This window comes from Bufo gargarizans, unplaced genomic scaffold, assembly GCF_014858855.1.
Source record: "Bufo gargarizans isolate SCDJY-AF-19 unplaced genomic scaffold, ASM1485885v1 original_scaffold_1463_pilon, whole genome shotgun sequence".
NCBI lineage: Eukaryota > Metazoa > Chordata > Amphibia > Anura > Bufonidae > Bufo > Bufo gargarizans.
The window spans coordinates 21,367-43,433 of record NW_025334370.1 but is presented as its reverse complement, the minus strand read 5'-3'; the positions used below and the strand labels follow the sequence as shown (position 1 = coordinate 43,433).

The following is a 22,067-nucleotide window of genomic DNA, read 5'->3' as shown; positions in this document are numbered from 1 at the left end:
ATTACCTTTCATATTATTATTACTACTAACACTATTATTATTACTAGTGCTTTTATTACCATTCATATTGTTATTACTAATAACACTTATTATTATTACTAGTACTATTATTACCATTCATATTATTACTACTAGCGCTATTACTTTTATTACCATTTATATTATTATTACTAATAACACTATTATTGTTACTACTAGTACTTTTATTACCATTCATATTATTATTACTACTAGCACTATTATTATTACTAGTACTATTATTACCATGCATATTATTATTACTACTAGCACTATTATTACCATGCATATTATTATTACTACTAGCACTATTATTATTACTAGTACTTTTATTATCATTCATATTATTATTACTAATAACACTATTATTGTTACTAGTAATACATATTATTATTACTACTAGTACTTTTATTACCATTCATATTATTATTACTACTAGCGCTATTATTACTAGTACAGTGATCCCTCAAGATACAATGGCCTCAGGATCCAATATTTTCAGCATTTGTAATATTATTACCATTCACATTAATATTACTACTAGCACTGTTACTATTACTATCATTACTAGTAATGAGCTAAGTTTTTCAGCCTATCAGGGGTTAAAACAAAAAAATACATATTCACCTCATCCATCCAATTGCGGAGAGGCCGCCGCGGCCAACTTTTTCTTGAATAAAACACACCAATTCTTGCATGCGCTGACATCACATGGTGCCGTCACACATCAGCGCGCAAAAGAATTAGCACGTTTTCTTCAAGCAAGATGGTCGCGACGGCCTCTCCACTATCAAATAGATGACGTATGTTTTAATTCGTTACCGCGAAGAGCCAAGAAATTCGGATTGTGGCGAATCGAATTATTCCTGAAATTGGGATTGAATTCCACCTTGTTAACTTCGATTCGCTCAACACAAATTACCATTATTTCTATTATTACTATTACTACCAGTGCTATATTACTAATAATATCATCACTAATATTATAACTAGTACTATAATTACCATTTATATTATTACTATTAGTATTACTATTGTTATTATTACTCTGCATATTAATACTATTATATTATTACTATTACTACTAGTACTATATTACAATCATTATTACTATTATCACCAATATTATTAGTACTAGTACTATATTACTATTATTATCACTATTAGTATAATGAAAATTATAATTACAATTAACACTATTATTATTAGTATTATCACTATTTATATCATTATTGTGATTATTGTTACTATAACTACAATTAATATTATTGAAATAATTTAAATGATGATAACATGCTCAAATCTGCACCAGAGGCTCCATCCAGAAGGTGTCAACAATTCTGGGAGGAATAGCACTGCATGTTACTGCACCTATGGACACCATAACAGAAATACAGAAACCACGATGCAGATGTGAACATATAAGAAGCACATGGAAACAATATATTATACTTTGTTGACAAACTTGTGAAAATGGCACAAACCGCAGTAACGGCACTTAACAGTGTGCTTGTGCCATCTGGTGGTAAAGTAGAAAATTGCAGCATACATATAGAAACACACAGTAGACCAGTACAAAGTAAACTGTAATACAATTGGGATAGGTTCAGAACTAGTGGGATTGACTTGGATTTTCAGTGTAGAACAATTCACAGTAAATTATTTACGGTGGGGATTTTCAAACATGACTAATTTACTGGGAATCCCACTGTACAGACGTCCTGGAGACTCACTGGAGCATGCGGCTGGTCTGCTCTCACCACTTGTTTTTTTGGGTGTTGAAGAAATGAGGCTGTGGTTTTCTTGATGGTATTTATCCAACAGGACATCAATGTCTCCATCTGTCAGATCAGATACAAGTCAGTCCATTAATTAACATGATATGATGGTAACACCTAATAGTGAGATCTAACCAGTAGGATATAATACCGGGACAGAAGCTGCTGAAGAACGCTCGTAGGGACTCCACCTTCCCACTTGTCAGTTCATAGTTTATTTCCTTCAGGTAGTCGGCTGGGGAGTACATACTTTCAATTAATGTACGAGCCTGGTATTTTCCTGTAAAGGTCAAGAAAATGCATTAAATTGACATAATGACCGCCTTGATTCCTACGGCATAGATGTGAGCTGTCATGTCAGAGCGTAGGTGCCCGTACATCTCCAGTAGCTGTCTGTCTGACTGATTTCTCCCAAGCTCCCCGTACACACGCATGCTCTGTTTGCTGAGGGTGCATGTGTACTCACTAAGGCCTCTGTGTGTCCCCCATACGGCGGGTCCGCAATACACGGGGCACTTGTATGGGTCCGCAAATACGGAGGTGCGGTGCAGAATGGAAGCACTACGGAGTGCTTCTGTGGTGTTCTGTTCCGTGCTTCCGTTCCGCAAAAAGATAGAACTTGTTCTATCATTTTGTGGAATGGATGGATCGCGGACCTCATTCAAGTGAATAGGTCTGCAATCCGCATGTGGCTCCCCCGCGGTCGGTGCCCCGTGCATTGCGGACCGCAATTTGAAGTCCGCAGCACGGCCACGGGGGACACACGTTCATGTGAAAGAGGCCTAAGGAGAATATTTTAAGACACTGCCAGACACAGCTGGTGGAGATTTGTCTTCCTTAAAGGGAACCTGTCACCGGGATTTTGTGTATAGAGTGAGGACATGGGTTGCTAGATGGCCGCTAGCACATCCGCAATACCCAGTCCCCATAGCTCTGTGTGCTTTTATTGTGTAAAAAAACCCAGATTTTATACATATGCAAATTAACCTGAGATGAGTCCTGTCCCTGACCCAGCTCACATACCGGACTCATCTCAGGTTAATTTGCATATGCATCAAATCAGTTTTTTTTACACAATAAAAGCACACAGAGCTATGGGGACTGGGTATTGCGGATGTGTTAGCGGCCATCTAGCAGCCCATGTCCTCAGCTCTATACCCAGCTCTATTCTGCAAAAAAGTAGTGCATGCACTATTATTGTCGGCAAATCACGGTCCGAGGCCCCATTCAAGTCAATGGGTCCGCAAAAAATACGGAACGCACACAGAACACATTCGTATGCCATCCATATTTCATCCGTGTTTCGCAGATCCATACTATCGAAATGCTATGCCCAGTCCATATTGCTCATGTGTTTGGTGATTAATAAGTTACTGTTTCCGTTTCCGGCCCGCAAAAAATGGATCAAATACGGAAACCATAGGGATATGTTTTGTGCAATAATGGAACGGAAGAGGACTTAAATCAGAGAACAAAAAACTCAGATACAGAACAACGGATCCGTGAAAAACAGACCGCAAAACGACAAGGATCGTGTGCATGAGTCCTTAAACTGACATTTCTGTACACCTCTCACTGCTCACACTTTATCAATGGGGCCCCAGCAGCAGTGCGTACGGGCAGGAGCGCTTATTGCTGCTCCTGCCTGCACCCATGTACTATGCCAGGATTTGCTGAGCGGAGCGGCTCCTGATTCTGCCTGCTCCACTAAGATAAGAGCTGACATGCAGGACTCTTAGCTTAACGGAGCAGGCAGAAGCAGGAGCCACTCCGCTCAGCTAATCCTGGCATAGCACATGGGTACAGAGTACCCATGTGCTATGCCACGAGTTAGTAAACCTCCAGGGGGCACAGGCAGGAGCAGCAATAAGCGCTCCTGCCCATACGCACTGCTGCTGGGGCCCCATTGATAAAAATGCAGAAATGTCATTTTTAAGCGAACAGGGAAAAAGTGTAATATAAATACAAAATACATTAATAAAGTATGTTAGAAAAACTTTTATTAGGGCATTAGGGACATTTTATTTAAATTTTAGTTAAAGGTTTAGTTACTCTTTAAGAAGAAAAGGATCAGGTGTTCAGCCAAATTATTCTCTTCTGTGTATGTGTACCTTAAGATAGGAGTAAATTGGAGTACTTTGGGTACAATGTACACCATAAGGCTACATGCACACGAACGTTGTTTGTTTCCGTTCCTTTTTTTTTGCGGATAGGATTCATTTCAATGGGTCCGCAAAAAAAGCGGACAACACACCGTATCCTGTCCGCATCAGTATGTCCGTTCCGTAGCCCCGCAAAAAAAAAAATAGAACATGTCCTATTCTTGTCCGTTTTAGGCATTGTTACAATGGATCCGCAAAAAAAAAAAAAACGGATGGCATAAGGATGTCATCCGTTGTTTTTTTTTGCGGATCCGCAATTTGCGGACCGCAAGTCACATACGGTTGTGTGCATGTAGCCTAAGGGTCTATTCAGACGTCCGCAAATGGGTCCGCATCTGTTCCGCAATATCGGGAACGGGTGCGGACCCATTCATTCTCAATGAGGCAGAACGGGATGCGGAGAGCACACTATGTGCTCTCCGCATCCACATTTCCGGAGCACACCCCCGAAATTCCGGGGCGCGTCTCTGCAAAAAACTAGAACATGTCCTATTTTTGTCCGCAATTGCGGACAAGATTAGGCAGTTCTATGGGGGGTGCCGGCCGGGTGTATTGCGGATCCGGAATACACGGCGGACGTGTGAATGGACCCTTATACCTAGTGTAGGAAATATGTGGGCAGAGCAGGTGTTTTATTACATCTTTGTGTCATGGACACTGCATGAGGCCTAACACAATGTTATTTAAACAAAAATTAATTGTTGGAGTTGTTCCAGATAGCTTGCTTATGCTAATGATAGGCAGTCTTTTGGGGTCATTTACAAACATTTTTACTCCAGTTTTTGGTGTAAAAATATCACACAACCCGCTTTTTGTGACTTTTTAAACTTCAAATTTGACTCTCAAGAGTAGCGGGAGTGTTGAGGGTGAGAAATTGGTCACAACAAATTTAACATTGACGTCTGAAAACATGCGTGCATGTTGGCGAAAAACGGATCCTGCCAGGGACTGGAGTAGTTTTTACATCAGCAACACAGACTGCTAAAGGTGCGCCTAATTAATGATGGGGCGCACGCCTTGCCATAAATTATGTGCCTCTTCCAGCAGCAAAGCCAGAGCAAAGAGAAAGTAAAAACCAGCGTAAAACACCGGTCTTCGTAAATGACCCCCTTTGTTTACAAAGGCACGGCCCAGTAATTGCCACAGCCCCTGTATTATCATGATCCTTGAGGGCCCTCATAAATTTGATCAAAAGAATAGGCCCTCAATTAAAATCCCAGAAACCCCTTTACCAATTGTCATTTCTACTGTTTGATTATCTTGGTAAGGCACTTAGTTGAGTGCCACCTCTTAGTCAGTGGACTGTAAAGGGATCCACTGGTGGGCTTATTCATCACATGATCATCATTGCCCCCTCGAGTCATGGGCTCTCAAGGACCGCCTGACCTACTGACCACTAAGTCTGCCAAACTTACAAGCTATTATTATGTACAAAATCAAAAAAAAGTGTACATCCCTTTAAGTGCCCCTTGAGAACAATATTCCTCATAGCCACGGCTGTAGAGTAGGGATGAGTTATGGTCTGTGGTGGCGGAATCCATAACGGGATTCTTATATAACCCGAACCTTGTATGCCGACCTTGAAAACACAAGTTCCCTCATCCCTACTGTAGAGTATTGAGACCTACCTGTGATCACGATGCAGGAGTCTATGCTGGGCCTAGATGTGCAGATTATCACCACATAGTTGGTCTTTTCCAGTTTCCCCTCCACCAGAAGTTTGAACATTTCGGTGAGACCTTCCGCTAAGGAGTAGCTGCATTCAATGATTTTTACGCTTTCATTACAGGAACTGGCAGCCAGGCCCGCTAACCAAGGCAACTGAGAGGCAGTCACGGCAGTCACAAGGCTCGGGAAGTGGGGGAATGCCTGGGACATGTTCTGCTGGTACTGACGAATCTCAGTGAGGTGTGTTTCCCTCCACGAACGCATTAAAATGTGTTCTAGATCTTCTATGAGAGGCACCTGGTCTGGAGCTAGGGACAAAAGACAATGGAAGAATATAAACTATTGTCTGTTCCGCCAAAGTAGAAGCCAACTGGCATGATCCTGGTTGTCCAGGGTCAAAAAAGGTATGTTTTTTCCCATGGGTGGTGTCTGGAATTGCAGCTCATCCTCTTTCAAATAAATGGGTCTGAGCTGTAATACCGTTTGCATCCCTTGGACGGGAGTGGTGTAATTTCTAGGGAAAAAAAAAACTGAAAAAAAAGAGGTCCCTACAGGGTGAAGCCCATGGGATTCTAGAAAAAAGAAGAAGGCATTTTTTCTGACACGTCCTGTGAACAGCTAATATTGGAAGGAGAAGTTGCAGATGGCCTTATGCTTCCAAGCCCTGGTCTGCCAGACCAAGAGCTCTTTGGCCATATGGACTGGGGTTGTAAGGGCAATGTGCAATAAAATGGGTGCAGTTATTCGCAACAGTCGCACAAGGTATCTAAAGTAGCATCCAAGTGGCCTGGAGGCTTTATGGCCGAGTGGGCAGATGTGTGTGACTTTTGAAGTCTAAGGGTGCCTGCACACGGCGCAGATTTATGTGCAGAAAATCTGCAAGATATCTGCCCCAAAACTGCACATAAATGTGGATTTGATGCGGTTTTGCCACATTGAAAAGAGTGAAATCCGTACAAGAAAAGCGCAACAAATGACCAAGTTGTGGATTTCTAAAATCCACACAGCAGGTCAATTTCTGCACCTAAGAAAAACGCAAAGTATACATGAGATTTGTATAACGTTGTACACTTTGCTGGTCCTGTATTAGGGCTCGTTCACACGAACGTATTTTGCGTTCCATATACGGCCCGTTTTATGTGTTCCCTATACAGCCCGTATACGGAACCATTCATTTCAATGGGTCTGCAAAAGATGCGGACAGCACTCTGTGTGCGGTCCGCATCCATTGCTCCGTTTCGTGGCCCCGCAAAATTATGAGTCCTGTCCTATTCTTGTCCGTTTTGCGGACAAGAATAGGCATTTCTATAATGGGCCTCCTGGTCCATTCTGAAAATTGCAGAAATCACACGGGCGGCATCCGTTTTTTGCGGATCCGCAATCTGTGTAACGCAAAAAAACGGCACGGTTGTGTGAACGAGGTTGTCTGCACGAAATTAGCACAGAAAAACCATGCATATCCGCACCATGTGCAGGAAATTTTGCAGAAAGTGTGCGGACCCACTCATTTCAATAGAACGCACACATCCATGTTTTGCGGACCCGCAATTTGTTGATCCGCAAAACACTACGTGTGAATGTAGCCTTAGGGAGTCACTGGCTTGGCTGCATTCATAACGACCTCAGAGTAGATGGCCATGTGCATGTGCAACCAACTGTCCTATATGACACAGCAATAGGGAGCCCAGTGGGTTGGATGGTGGTCCCTACTGAAATTGTACCAAGGGGCCTCCACCAACCTTACCTTAATCTTTCCACGATTATAAATGACTATATAGCACTGTCACCTACAGTATATACTGTGCTAGACACAGAGGGTACACCACTTTGCCGTGGTTGAGATGAATAAACTTGTGAACTTTAGACTATATGTTGTTCTGTTTCCATCCCTCACAGTCTCCACTTACCGAGCTGGACGAGGTAATAGACTGTAAGCAGCAGCTGCATTTCCTCCGAGATTGGCTGGATGGTGGTGGGTCCATATTGTTCATAGGTTTTTGGCATGGACTGGGAGTTCTTGTAGCAGTTGTACAAGAGGGGGCTGACGATAACCTCGTTCACATTACCACAGAGGTAAGGGAAGTTACCATGACCTGCAATGTGAAAGAAGACAAATCCAATCACGGAACTCATGTCCCTGAAACTAAATTCCAGTGCATTAAGCGTATTAATTGTAAAATGAAGCGAAACGCAGTTCTATGTATATTTTATATACCATGCTATAATTCAAACTCCTAAGATGATCTGTGGGGGAAATTTAACATTCCTCTATGCTTTTTTTGCATTAAAAAGTTGTGAAACCCCAGTCTTACGAATTTTTAAATGCCAATGCAACTTTTTTATAGTCGCAAATGACATTTTTACATTGTCCTTCCCAGTTTCTGAAAAGGGTGAGTGAAGAGGGTGGGGGAGTGATGAGGGTGGCAGAGTGATGAGGGTGGCAGAGTGATGAGGGTGGGGTGTGGCAGGGCCATCGACCCTGGCACGTTCATCATTATTTACACCAGAAACGACTGAAACCTATTTCAGGTATGAGCTGGAGTAGATTTGAGTCTGGCGCACGGACTGCCGGAGGAGGCATACAATTTACAATGAGGTTTGCACCTTGTCATAAATTACATGCCTTCTCTGGCAGTGCAGGACCTATCATGACTGGTGTAGCACATGTTGGTTTTGATAAATCAGGGCCTTCGTGTCTTCATGGTAACAGACTACAAACAAGTAGTCTGATCCTCATCCTCTTGAAAACATACATTCGGTAGGTAAGTACGGAACATATGGATGAAACCAAACACAGGGTGTCGTTGTAGTCTGCAACCATGGAATCACATGGATCTTCATAGGGGCTGTAGACAGAAAATGCTAAGGAATTGTTAACCAAGACTACTGGTTGCAGAGGGACAATGCTGCAGTTTGCACAGAGAGGGTCCACGACAAGGGACATATAGCTACATGTTCCTCCTCCTGTACACGCTAGATATAATGGGGATTCCCAAGTTGTTGATGTATACTCACCAGTTAAAACTCCCATACTCCCAGCACTGCCACCGCGGTCCTCACCTCCAGCGTTTGTTTCCTTGGCTGCTGCAGTGCCACAGGTGTATACCCCATGTGACTGCTGCAATCAGTCACTAGCCTATTCTAGAGCGGTCCTGTAGCCAATGACTGACTGAAGCGGTCCTGTGGAGTATGCGACTAAATCACTGCTTTAGTCAAGTAAACAGAGACTGGCAAAGAGAACCAGTGCTGCAGGGGGAATTAACTGGCGAGTAAAATTTTGTGGTATTTGGTTCTGCTGGGGTAGTATTTTGGGTTGCACCACGGTTTTGCTGGTCCCACCTACTTCTGCCGTCCCTGCCTACGTATGTTGGCCCTATCTACTTGTGTTGCCCTACATTCTGTCAATTTGGACCTGCCTACAACATGGGGCCTACAACACATTGTTTTCTTCTAGTTCCACTTTCAGTTTTCCCAGTCAGTCCCTTGCAAACATCTTCTCCTTAGTACCACATACAAACATGAGACACTGATTTCATACAGATGTGCTACAGTCCAGATGTTCTTCAAACACAAACCTTTAAAAATGACTGGTTTAATCATGCATGTCTTCAGAAGGTTGTCTGGGATGGATACAGGCTCTCCGGTGGTCACCAGGGGAGAAGACAGAGGGGTGCCAGTGGTGGACTGTGGCACACTCAGCTGACCTATGGTATCTACAAAGAAATAAATCGTTACCCTCATAGTAGTTAATGCTCACATAATACAATCTTTGCTTCATAAATATGTCTTTGAAGGAAACCTACCAGACGAAAGTGGAAAAAATGTAAATTTTTTATGCTGTTGGGCCATAGCTTTTTAAACACGACCCTGTCCAAAGTTTCTGTTTTAGTAATATGTATGAAAGAACCTATAATACACCGTGCGCTGTATGTCAATCACCTTAGAAGAGTCATGTGGGTGGTCCCCATCTCCTGAGCCATCATGTGGTCTTGGTTTGATTGATGTCCCACAGGCCAGGATATGTCATTACAAGCCAGATCTGGTGGCATCATTAATCAGCATCCAGCATGTGCTGGAGCTGGCTCGTAATGTCACTGAACTGTGGAAACGTCCATAAAGTCAGGGCCACGTGACTGCTCAGGAGATGGGGACTACCCTCATGACCTTTCCCAGGTAATCTACATACAGCTTGTACTGTATTAGGCTAATTTCACAGAAGCGCATTCAGTCCAGGAAACAAGTTGCGTGTGTGTGACGGCTGCATATTCTGGACTGAACGCTGCTCCTCTAAGCCAAACTCACAGCATCATAAAGAATTATGATGCTGTGAGTTCCTGCCTGACTGTGGGTCTTCTGTGCTGCACTCAAATTATGGTGTGGGTATAATACAGTAGACCTGTGGTCAGGCAGGAACCTACAGCATCATAAGCCATCACGATGCTGTGAGTCCAGGTTAGAGGAGCAATGTTTGGTCCACAAAATGCAGCCGTTACATGAAAAGTGTTTTCCGGACTGAACGCTCTTATGTGAAATTAGCCTTGTAGACTCTTTTATACAAAAACACTAAAAAGGACATGTTTAGAAAGCTATTCCCGAGCAGTATGATGACATGGTGGTGGTGGTGGTCACTTGCCAAAAATCTAGTCAAAGGATCTGTATAAAAGTAGGACCTGACTATAGGACTATAAAATAGGATCCAAATCACCATCTACAGCGATATCTACATCCTATCTGCCTTGGATATCTGAAACCACAGAAAGTCCCCATGACAGAAGTCAGGACTGGACATCTTGTCATCAGACTCTCCCAAGCTTTGAGACTGTAAATTTAAGCAATCCTGTTTCAGCACATTATAATATTATTAAAATAGCTTCAATTTTTATTTTTTTTTATGCCTTTTTAAAAGTGCTTCTTTATACTCTGATTCTGTTGACTTACCGACTTTTCCTAAGCTACTTGTATTGTGATAGTTGTTTTGTGGATAGCTGGTATCTGTGGAGGAGGGTGACTCTGGTGACCACCCTTTGTGCCGTTTCTTGGGAGGTCCAGAGTTGGTGACATTTCCTTAAAAACAAACAAAAGAAAAGGTGTTAAATCTACAACAAGACCATAATAATAGCATACCTGAGAAAAGAAAGAAAGTCCTAGTAGTCTAGGAATACCTACTACAATTGCATTTTCTAATTACAGTGAAATGGGGTTATCAAGCTTTAACAAGCCTTCTAGTCTAGAAGAGTCCTCTAATCATAAGCTGATCACATGGGGCCCTGCTATTTGGGCCCCTCAAACAATCAGTTGCAGTGTTACCTGTTTTAGAATCAGGTAGAAAGTGTTCAGTTTCTCTGCAGCGCCTCTACAGGAATAATGAAGCATTACACCGATAGCAGCCTCCCTTACATTCCAAAATTACTAGTGACTGCAGCACCTACAGAGGAAGTGAGCTCCTCCTGTTTCCACCACCAACTCCCCAGGTGCCAATGTCTCTAATCGTATTGTATCGTAGTATTATAATGTATTATAGTGATCGCAGATTCAGATGTTCAAGTCCCCTAGTGCGGACTAAAAAGAAAAGGTGATATTTATTTATTTTTTAAATTAGAAATATCTGTTTATTGTGGAAAAGTAAACAAAATAATTATATGGAATCACTGTGAGCATAATGACCGAAATAATAAAATGCACATATTATTTATACAAAACTATGAACGCCGATAACAAAAATCTCAAAAAAACAGTGGAAATTGCAGTTTTTCTTCCACTCCCCCCTGAAAGAAAACCCCACAAAAATGAATAATAACAAGTTAATAATAAAACAGATATTCAGTAAATCACATGTACCCCAAATGCCTGCAAGGTGATGCCCTTGAGAGGGCGTCGTCGCGTGTTCTGGACTTAGGAAGCGCAGGTCCAGAACACACGATCCCTCTCTCACACGTAGCGCGATTCCCTCAAGGGGCACGCTCGTGTGAAAGAGCTCTAACAGTAAAAAGGATAACTTTTCCAGCCCTTATACAACCATGTGAACTGAAAAATAAAAATGTTATGGCTGTTATGTACATGCGATGCATGTAACAAGATATATATTAGGAGGAAAGTACTATCTTTGCAGACATGAATGTAGAGGCCGCCCGGGAGTCACCTACCTAATACTGCTGGTCTGGTCTGTGTAGATGGATTCACCCTTGTCGGCTGCTGACATGTGCCGTTCATATTCTGATAACATGTTCCATTCTGCACTTGGGGAAATCCATTTTCTCCTGCAAGACATTGCTATCATGTCATACTTACTGCTTTCAACTCTCTATTAAGATGAATCTCAGTTTAGTATCTGTTTAAGGTTATATTAAGAAATATATACATACCTTTAAGGAGAACCTGTCACCTCTCCTGACATGTCTGTAATAACAATCCTAAAGCATCTATTCATATGACTCTGCTGTGCAATTCCTCTATTATTCCTTCTAGAACTTTATGAATGAATTGCCAGCAGTCTGCAATAAAGGTCAGGCTGGGTGTTACCAGTTGGGGGAGTATCTCTGCACAGTCGGACACTATGCTACCAGTGCTGTCAGTGTCAGACTGCGCAGTGACACACCCCAAACTGGTAACACCCATCTGGACCTTTATTGGAAACTGCTGGTAATTCATTCAAACTTCTAGCAGGAATAATGAAGGAATGGTACATCGTAGAGTCATAAGAATAGATGTTCTAGAATTGTTATTAAATGGGGTATGCAAATAGTTACAAAGACAGACATGTCAGGGGAGACTAAACATTTTCAAAGTTCCTTTCTCCATTCACAGCCAAAGATGCCTCAAAAGTCATATTAGCTTAGTTTCTTATATAGAACCAACATATCCCACAGCCCTGTATAGACACTGCCATTACTTATGTCAGTCCCTTTCTTACAATGCAAGTTCTTAAAGAAGATCTGCTGCAGTAACTATGTGCATTCCCCATGTAATAATTCTGGAGCATCTATTCTTATGACTCTGTGTTGTGCCATTCCTTACATGAATTGTCAGCAGCTTGCCGTATAGGTAGAGATGGTTGTTACCAGTTGGGGGTGTGTCCCTGCACAGTCTGACATCGGCAGCACTGATTGGACAGAGTCAGACACACCTGCTACTGGTAAAACCCAGCAGTACCTTTACTGCAGACTGCTGCCAATTTATTTGTAAACTTCTAGCATGTTAAGGGTCCATTCACACGTCCGCAAAATGGATCCGCATCCGTTCCGCAATTTTGCGGAACGGGTGCAGACCCATTCATTTTCAATGGGGCCGGAATGTGCTGTCCGCATCCACATTTGCGGATCCGCACTTCCGCATCCGTGCTTTCGTTTCCGCAAAAAAATAGAACATGTCCTATTCTTGTCCGCAATTGCAGACAAGAACAGGCATATTCTATTAGTGCTGGCAATGTGCGGTCCGCAAAATGCGGAACGCACATTGCCGCTTTCCGTGTTTTGCGGATCTGTGTATCCGCAAAACACATTGCGGACGTGTGAATGGAGCCTAATAGAGGAGTGGATGTCACGAATACAGGGGAGGGGAGGGAGACAGAACTAGGCCTCAAGGCTAGGAAAAGGGGAAAGTTCACCTCCTAGAAAACCCCTAGATCCTGAATCCTGTCAGTATGTATAGACCCTAAAGGTGGGAAAATACATACGCCGGGACCTAGACCCTAGGAGCCCTGAAATGCCCTAAAGGTAGTGGCAGGGGATGAGACGCTGGTTCCTTCCCAGGTGAACGAACCAGCGTCTCACTGAGGCCTAGTAACAACCAGCACAGGGGAACAACCAAATACAAAGAGCAGGACAACTTATCTTATAGAAAATGGATGAGCAGGAACACCGGTTCCAAATCCAAGCAGAGAATATCAACCGCATGGTATGAAGTGTGAGACCAAACTCAGTAGGGAATGCAGTAATGACCGCCAACTGCACCTGACAAGAGGTGTGGTCATTACCAAACCACAACACTGACAATCAAGAGACTGTCAGTTAACCTCACGTGCAGTCAGTCTCTCCGATCTTCTAACCTCTGTCACAGAAGGTACCGTGACAGTGGAACATCATAGAGTCATGAGAATAGATGCTTCAGAATTGTCGGTACATAGGGAATGCAAGTAGTTACTAAAACAGACCTGTCAGGAGAGGTGACAGGCCCTACTTAAAGGGGTTGTCCAGACAGGTCATCAATAAAAGGATAAGCGGGCAACCCCTTTAAGTTCCTAAATATTAGGGCCAATTTCATAGTATATGGTTTTGACATAGGTAACCAGACTACCTTAAGAAAATCCACACATACACAGGGTGAACATAAGATCTCCATACAGATGTTGCGCTTGGACATGGCACTGGGGGGTGGCACACCGCATACACTTCCAACAGAAGGTTCCTATGTATACTACTATATAGGCTTACAGTAGCATACGACGTCCATTAGGTCCCAACCGCATACCGTTATTTGGTGGTGGCCTTCTGTATCTAAAGAGAGGTCTTCCGTGCTTTCCTATACCAGGGGTAAGCAACCTCCGGCACTCCAGCTGTTGTGAAGCTACAACTCCCAGCATGCATACTTACTCTGCTCTTCTCCAAACTCCCATAGAAATGAATGGAGCATGCTGGGAATTGTAGTTTCACAACATCTGGAGTGGTGAAGGTTGCTGATCCCTGTCCTATACAGTTGAAAAGCAAGGTATCCTTACTGTATAGACCAGTGTTTCCCAACCAGTGTGCCTCCAGCTGTTGCAAAACTACAACTCCCAGCATGCCTGGACAGCCTTTGGCTGTGCGGGCATGCTGGGAGTTGTAGTTTTGCAACAGCTGGAGGCACACTGGTTGGGAAACACTGGTATAGACCCTCTTTTGGCTTGTGTTGGGTGAATGAAGCCCTATATATACAGTGTGTTTAAGGTAAGGTATACAGGAATCATAGGCGTCCGACGCAGTGTGCACAGAGACTGAGGTGACCTACAGAATATTTATTTTTCAGTTTTAACCATCCAGTGCACACCATTATATGAGGGGCTGTAGCTTCTTCTACATCGGACTACTGCACAATGCTTGGTGTGAACAGTACCAGCTGCACAAGGCATTGCAGTATATCAGCAGTCCTGCAGACTCTGAACCAGCAGAGGGCAGCAGTGTCCTTCCGCCTGATAGATAGCAGGAGGATGGCTATAACATAAACTATGGCAGAATATAATTGGAGATTTAACCTTTACAGATGCAAGTACAAACAATTACAGCTCATGCACACGACCGTATGTATTTTGCAGTACGCAAAAAACGTATCCGCAAAAAAAAAACGGATGACATCCGCGTGACGTCTGTGTTGCATCTGTTTTTTTTTTCGGATACATTGTAACAATGCCTGTCCTTGTCTGCAAAACGGACAAGAATAGGACATGTTCTATTTATTTTTATTTTTTTGCGGACATGCGAACCTATGGGCACATAATGCTCGCTGAGTCATTTCCGTTTTTTTTCAAGCCCCATTGAAATGAATGGTTCCGTGTACGGACCTGTAAAAAAACCGGAACGGAAACAGAAGAAAAATACTTGTGTGCATGAGCCCTCGTGCAGTGATATATAGCGTTTGCCTTGACCCCTACCTGCCAGAGGACTGCCGTTGGTCACATTTATAGAGGGGTCACTCATCTTACTCAGCACAGAATTGTCCAGCAGAGCGATTCCAGTGCTCGAACACATGCTGGAGGAAGAATGGCGGCTCCTTACCTCTTCAAGGAAATAATAAAAGGTAAGTAATTGACGGTAAACAATGGTAATATAACGAGCACAGCAAGATAATAAATTATCATTTGTAATCCTTGTGGTTCTCTTTCTTGGGAGTTTTTATAGTAGTTTTTATAGGAAATACACTATTAGTAGAAAAACTTAAAAAGTATACACTAAATGGGGGACATTATTGTAACACATATATCCACCTCTCCCATCCTGCCCCCCTTGGTCTGAACCCGTTACTATAACTGGGATGGGCCATAAATATCTGATAGTTGCAGGTCCTACCTCTGAAGCCTGTAACTATCTCCAGAACGGAGTTCCCCAATCTCCATCTTGCAGCTGCTGTGAATGGAGGGTTGACCGAGGTCTTGTGCATTCCTTTCCATTCACTTCTATGATCTTTAGAGCTCCTGCACAAGGCCATAGTTTTGATACGCATCTGATCCGCGTTTTTTTTTCCGGATCAGATGCGGACCCATATATCACAATAGGGTCACAAAAGATGCGGACAGCACACCCATGTCCGTTCCGCAGCCCCACAAAATAAAATAAACATGTCCTATTCTTGTCCGTTTTGCAGACAAGCCTTGTCCATTTTGCAGACAAACATAGGACATTTCTGCGGAAGAAAAAAAATATGGCGACATGCACTCAGCCGGGATCCGCGATTTGCGGACTGCAAAAAACGCATACAGTCATGTGCAGGAGCCCTTACTCAGCTTTTTTGAAAACTCCCATAGAACTGAATGCAGGGCACTGCACATGAGTGGTCATGATGGAAGTGCATTCATTTGGGCACTGTTATGTGTTTCTGAGTGGCGGTATTATTTAGGTCCTATGTGGCAGTAAATTGTTGGCATTGTATGGTATTATTTTGTGGCACTGAGTGGTAGTATTATTTAGTCACTAAATGGCTGTAGATTGTTGGCACTGTTGGTCTTTTGTGACACTTTGTGGTAATATTATTAAGCATTTAATGGCAGCAAATTTTTGGCTCGGTATAATATTATTTAGTGTCACTTCATGGCAGTATTATTAAACACTATATAGCAATAAATTGTTAGCACAATAGATAATTATTTAGTGTCACATCATGGCAGTATTACTAAACACTATATGGCAGTAAATTGTTGGCACTGTATAGTATTATTTAGTGTTACTTAGTGGTAGTATTATTAAGCACTATATGGCGTTAAATTGCTGGTACTATATAGTACTGTATCGTGGAATTATTAATGCACATATGAAGTTGTAATCCCTATGTCCCTACTCCCATATTTGCCCAAGACCACAGACCTTGCTCCGGCCCTTACAGAGTCCTTGTGTTAGCTCACCTGTCCCCTTCCAGGAAATAAGAGAGCCTTTGGTCAAGCATCCCTGCGCGTTCCTGATGAGATAATACTTCAAGTGTTTCTGCTTCTTGGGCTGTGTGGTCAGCTTAAGGTTAATGTGGTTGGAGAACTCGGTAAAGTAACGGAAGCCTTTCTCTCCACATCCAACACAATTGCCTGAAAATCCTGTAGGTGAACAGAGAGAAGATGAGGGTTGTCCAAAACATCAGTGGAGGTCTGAAATAATTCCAAATAAAATCAGTATACAAGCCTCCATACACATAAGATTATGGTCAGCAAAACCCACCGACTGTCACGGTACCTTCTGTGACAGAGGTTAGAAGATCGGAGAGACTGACTGCACGTGAGGTTAACCGACAGTCTCTCGAATCTCAGTCTTGTGGTTTGGTAATGACCACACCTCTTGTCAGGTGCAGCCCGTGGTCATTACTGCTTCCCTATTTAGTTTGGTTTCACACTTCAAACCATGCGGTTGATATTCTCTGCTTGGATTTGGAAGAGTTGGTGTGTGGGCCTTACCTGTGTTCCTGCTCATCCATTTTCTATAAGATAAGTTGTCCTGCTCTTTGTAGTTGGTTGTTCCCTTGTGCTGGTTGTTACTAGGCCTCAGGGAGATGTTGGTTCGTTTACCTGGGAAGGAACTAGTAGTCTCATTCCCTTTCACTACCTTTAGGGCATCTCAGGGCTCCTAGGGTTTAGGTTACGGCGTATGTATTGTATTTTCCCATCTTCAGGGTCTATACATACTGACAGGAATCAGGGCCAGTTCTAGGGGTTTTCTAGGAGGTGACCTTTCCCCTCTCCCTAGCCTGGAGGCCTAGTTCTTTGTCTTCTCTCTTCCGGTGTCCCTCCCCTCCCCATTATTTGTGACATTATCAACCGCTGAAAAAACGCCATTTTGTTTGTATCAGTGCGGCAATGGATCCTATTTCTGCAGTGGTCGGACAACTCTAGGGGCAGTTTCTGGAGGTAGCTGACCTCTGCACGACCGTCTCACAGATCCAGAGACCACAGGCGGCTAGTTTCCGACAGAGGGAACCAGGTCTGCTCGAACCCAAGGTGGCTCTTCCGGACAGATTTTCTGGGGAAAGTGACAATTTTAGTTGGTTCAGGGAGTCGTGCAAATTATATTTAAAACTACGTCCACACTCTTCTGGGGACAAGAGTCAAAGAGTGGGTATAATAATTTCTTTGCTAAAAAGGTGACGTTCAGTCTTGGGCTTTTTCGTTGCCGACCGGATTACAGTCCCTCCGGTTGGTACATGAATTTTTCAGAGCTCTAGGACTTATCTATGATGACCCAGATCGGATCTCCCTGGCCGAGACCAAGTTGTGTAGCTTACGGCAGAGATGGCGTTCTGCGGAGACCTATTGCTCTGAATTTAGATGTGCTATGGATACGGAGTGGAATGATCCTACTCTCCGTGGTCAATTCTGCCAAGGGCTATCCGAGAGCCTGAAGGACACGGGCGTTTCAAGAATATCCCGAGTCATTGGAGGCGGCTATGTCCCTTTCTATACGTATTGATAGACGCTTGAGGGAGAGATCTAAGGTTCCTCACACTCAGGACGTACTATCATATAAGGTGGCGGCCTCTTCCGATACTTTGGGTAAAGAGACTCTTGAGCACATGTCTGGTGATGAGCCAATGCAGCTGGGGGGAGCTACCCCTGGATCTGGTAATAAGAACTTTAGGCTTAAGATGAGACTCAGCTTTTTCTGTGGAAAAGGGGGACATTTTGTTAACGTATGTCCTTATGTTAAACGTCAAGGTGAAAAAGAAAAAAAAAAGTGTTTAGTCTTCATCTCACTCTTGGTGGTGTGAGTGGGGAATCTGAGAAATTACTTTTGTCTTTTGTCGGTAGTACCCGATTTCTCCTGCCTGCCAAGGTGGCGCTAGACTCCAAAACTGCCGAAAATTGAAGTATTTATTGACAGTGGGGCAGGGGTTAACCTAGTTGATAGTCGGTTAATTCGTATGCATGGGTTAACAACAAGTGCAAGTGGACAAAAATATTTCAGTGTTTGCCATTTGTACCGCTCCTCTCACACAAAAATGTTCATCACAAATGGTGCAGGACATTCGTTTAATGGTGGGTGATTTTCATCAAGAATCTAGTTCGTGTTTTGTGCTGGAGGGTCTGCCGGTGCTAGGTTTACCATGGTTAAGCTAACATAATTCTACCATCGATTGGCAAGCGAGACAGATTGTTGATTGGAGTGATTATTGCATAGACAACTGTCTTAGCATGTCGCTTTCTGTGGTAACCACTAAAGTTGTACCTTTGTTTATTTATGATTTTTTCCAATGTATTCTCTGAAAGTCGAGACCAGGAGTTACCTCCACATCGGGGGTATGATTGCCCCGTCAACTTTATTTCCACAGCTAGATTGCCCAAGTCTCGGTTGTATAATCTTTCTGAACCCGAAAGAGTAGCCATGCGAGAATATATCACCAAGAGTTTGGCTAAAGGTCATATTAGACCATCCAAATCCCCAGTCGATGCAGGGTTATTCTTTGTTAAGAAAAAGGACGGAACACTTAGGCCATGTTTGGACTTCTGTGAGCTTAACCGTCGGCCAAATGAAAAAGTGACCAGCGGGGAATTCCGGTTCACCCGATCCTTCTCTCCCCCAACATCATCTATCGAGGAAGTGTCAGGAGCTCTCTATGCATATTGAATGACGGCTGGTCCTGATAGGAACAGCGGGTTGGGCCAACAATGGGGTGGGGGGGGGGGGCAGTTATGATTGTAAACCCCTTTAAACAATTGCACAATACCCTTTATATTCCAATTTCTTTCTTGTTTAAAAAAACAACAACATTTCTGCTTGCTGACCATGAATGAAAACATCAACTCTATAAAATGGAAACTCATAGAAACCTTATACTAGTTTGTCACACAGTATCAAATCTATGTAATCAGCCTGCAGTCCATACTGTTCAGGTCTTTGAGGATCAGTGGAGAACAAAAATTTTTGGTCTGAGGGCCACACAATGTGCCGGAAAAAAAAAGGAGATTGGAAGCAGACCAAAACTACGGCTGTGTGCATGAGCCCTAATAGGGGCTTAAGTGGCGACATTTTCTTCCATCCTACCTCTTTTTCATAACTGAGCACTTTTCTTCACTGTAGAGGATAGCGCTCATTGGTCATTCTTCAGCACCCAGTTATAGGTTATCTGGCTCACCAGTACCCTTCAATAACCAGTAAGCACTTTCCCTCACTAGCAGGGAAAAAGCTTACTGGTTAAAGAGGTTCTCTGGGCTTTTAATATTGATGACCTATCCTCAGGATAGGTCATCAATATCAGATCGGTGGGGGTCCGACACCCGGCACCCTCACCGATCAGCTGTACGAGGAGACGGCGCCTGCAGTGTGCACGTGCTGTCTCTCATCTATCTTCCTGTTCTGCCGGTGCTCTGTTCTGGCAAAGCAGAAGCGAACAGGAAGAGAGAAGGGAGACGGCACGTGCACACTGCGGGCGCCGTCTCCTCCTCCAGCTGATCGGATCCTGAGGATAGGTTATCAAAATTAAAAGCCTGGGGAACCCCTTTAACGACCAGACACTTTTTCGTGATATAGTGCACATTGTTTAACGATTCTAACTTTTTTATTTGTTGGACTACCAAAAGAATTTTTGTGACTTTTTTTATGTGACGCATAGGCCTATTAGGGTACTTTCACACTTGTAGCAGGACGGATCCGGCAGGCTGTTCACCCTGTCGGATAGGGTACGGGGGCGGCGCTCTGGTGCAGTATGGCAGTGCATGGCGAAAGGCCGCCGGACTAAAATTCCTGCATGTCCGACTTTTTAGTCCGGCGGCCTCTGACCGCGAACTGCCGTACTGCGCTGGAGCGCCGCCCCGTCCCCATTATAGTCAATAGGGACGGAGCGGCGGTCCGGCGGCACGGCGAAACAGCGGAAGGACGGATCCGACAGGGTGAACAGCCTGCCGGATCCGTCCTGCCGCAAGTGTGAAAGTACCCTTAAATAGGTTTTTAACTTTTTTTTTTTTTTTTACGTTTTATTTGGGGAAAAATATATATTTTTTAAACTATAGCATCTTATTCTTTAATTATGCAAAATGACACCAAAATAAATTATTAAAATGAGTTCCCTACTTTGTGTCGGTCATTTTCATATATAATATGTATAGTATCACGTGAATGGGGCGATAATGGCAAAGGTATTGGTTGGTGTGTTTTATTTTTATTTTATTTGTATTTTATTATTTTTTTATCATGATTTTTTTTTTTTTATATATATATCATTGACACATAAAACGTCCCCCAAGAGGTCAGTGAAAGACCTCTGGGTGACACCGACACTTTTTTTTTGTATTTTGCACTATTTCTATTGTAACTGAGGCATCCAAAGAAGCCCCAGTTATAGGGGAGAACAGCCCCTGTGGGGCTTCCTACAGTACATGGCTTTTCAGGGTCAGCTAAGACCCTGCAGCTCTGCTCAGCCCAGAGACATTTGGTGATCAAGTGATGGCCGGGTCCAATAGAGAAAGAGGCATGGCCACATTGTGCTATGCACTTACCGTATCTAAGGAGATGGCAGAAACGTTTATAAACCGCTTGCATCTTATTCTCGGTTTCCCTGCTGTCATTGACAACAAGGGACCCGACCTGCTCCTGCTACAGTTCACGATCCCCTGTGTTTCAATCCAGCTGGATGGTTGCCACTAACCATGGCTCTGTGGGACGCATGTGGGCCACAGGTTATGCACCCCTAGTCTAGACCAATGTAGGGTTCACAGGAACCTTGGAGTCCCATAAGCCTTGAGCCTTGGTTCCTCAAACACAGCAATACTACTACCTGTCACTTTTACAGGGAGAACAAACAGATCTTGGCTGCAAAGGGGTGAACATATCTGGGCCAAATTATAACCATGGACAAGAATTCTGAAAAGTTTTATCTGTCCCTACATCGAGGCAGGATTGGCACTAGAGGTTCCTCAGGAATGGAAAGACATTTTGGGGGTTCCCTTGGGGTAATGAGGTGGAGAATCGCTGGTCTAGACTGTTAGGCTGTGAAAGTATAAGGCTTCAGCCTCCTAATGACAGAAAGCTGTGATTTGGTGTATCCCTTTAAAGGACAAATAGTTAGCCAAGAAGGAGCACAATCAATACAAACGGCAGAACTGCGGTGCTGCCATCTACTTTTATACGGTATTTTAATAGTGCTCATTCATAGAGCGCCCTGTCTGGTTTCTATGGGTACCAGGGACTGTATGAGGCAGGAGGTAGCATCACATGCTGCGGTACACAGGTTGCCTTCATAGGTCACTGTGACATCTTAGGTCAAGACAACTTGGCAGGCAGGA

General features: G+C 43.4%; 1 protein-coding gene across 1 annotated transcript in view; it reads right to left on the bottom strand.

The window, feature by feature from the left end:
- Nucleotides 1-22,067, bottom strand: part of LOC122923312 (protein GREB1-like) — a 92,324-nt gene that overhangs the window by 51,719 nt on the left and 18,538 nt on the right. The window contains exons 4-12 of the mRNA XM_044274094.1: nt 16,713-16,895; nt 15,249-15,374; nt 11,770-11,883; nt 10,565-10,690; nt 9,202-9,339; nt 7,534-7,719; nt 5,587-5,934; nt 1,948-2,076; nt 1,752-1,859 (exon numbers count right to left, since the gene is read on the bottom strand). Coding sequence (XP_044130029.1) covers nt 1,752-1,859; nt 1,948-2,076; nt 5,587-5,934; nt 7,534-7,719; nt 9,202-9,339; nt 10,565-10,690; nt 11,770-11,883; nt 15,249-15,374; nt 16,713-16,895 — 1,458 coding nt within the window. The remainder of the gene's footprint in view (nt 1-1,751; nt 1,860-1,947; nt 2,077-5,586; nt 5,935-7,533; nt 7,720-9,201; nt 9,340-10,564; nt 10,691-11,769; nt 11,884-15,248; nt 15,375-16,712; nt 16,896-22,067) is intronic.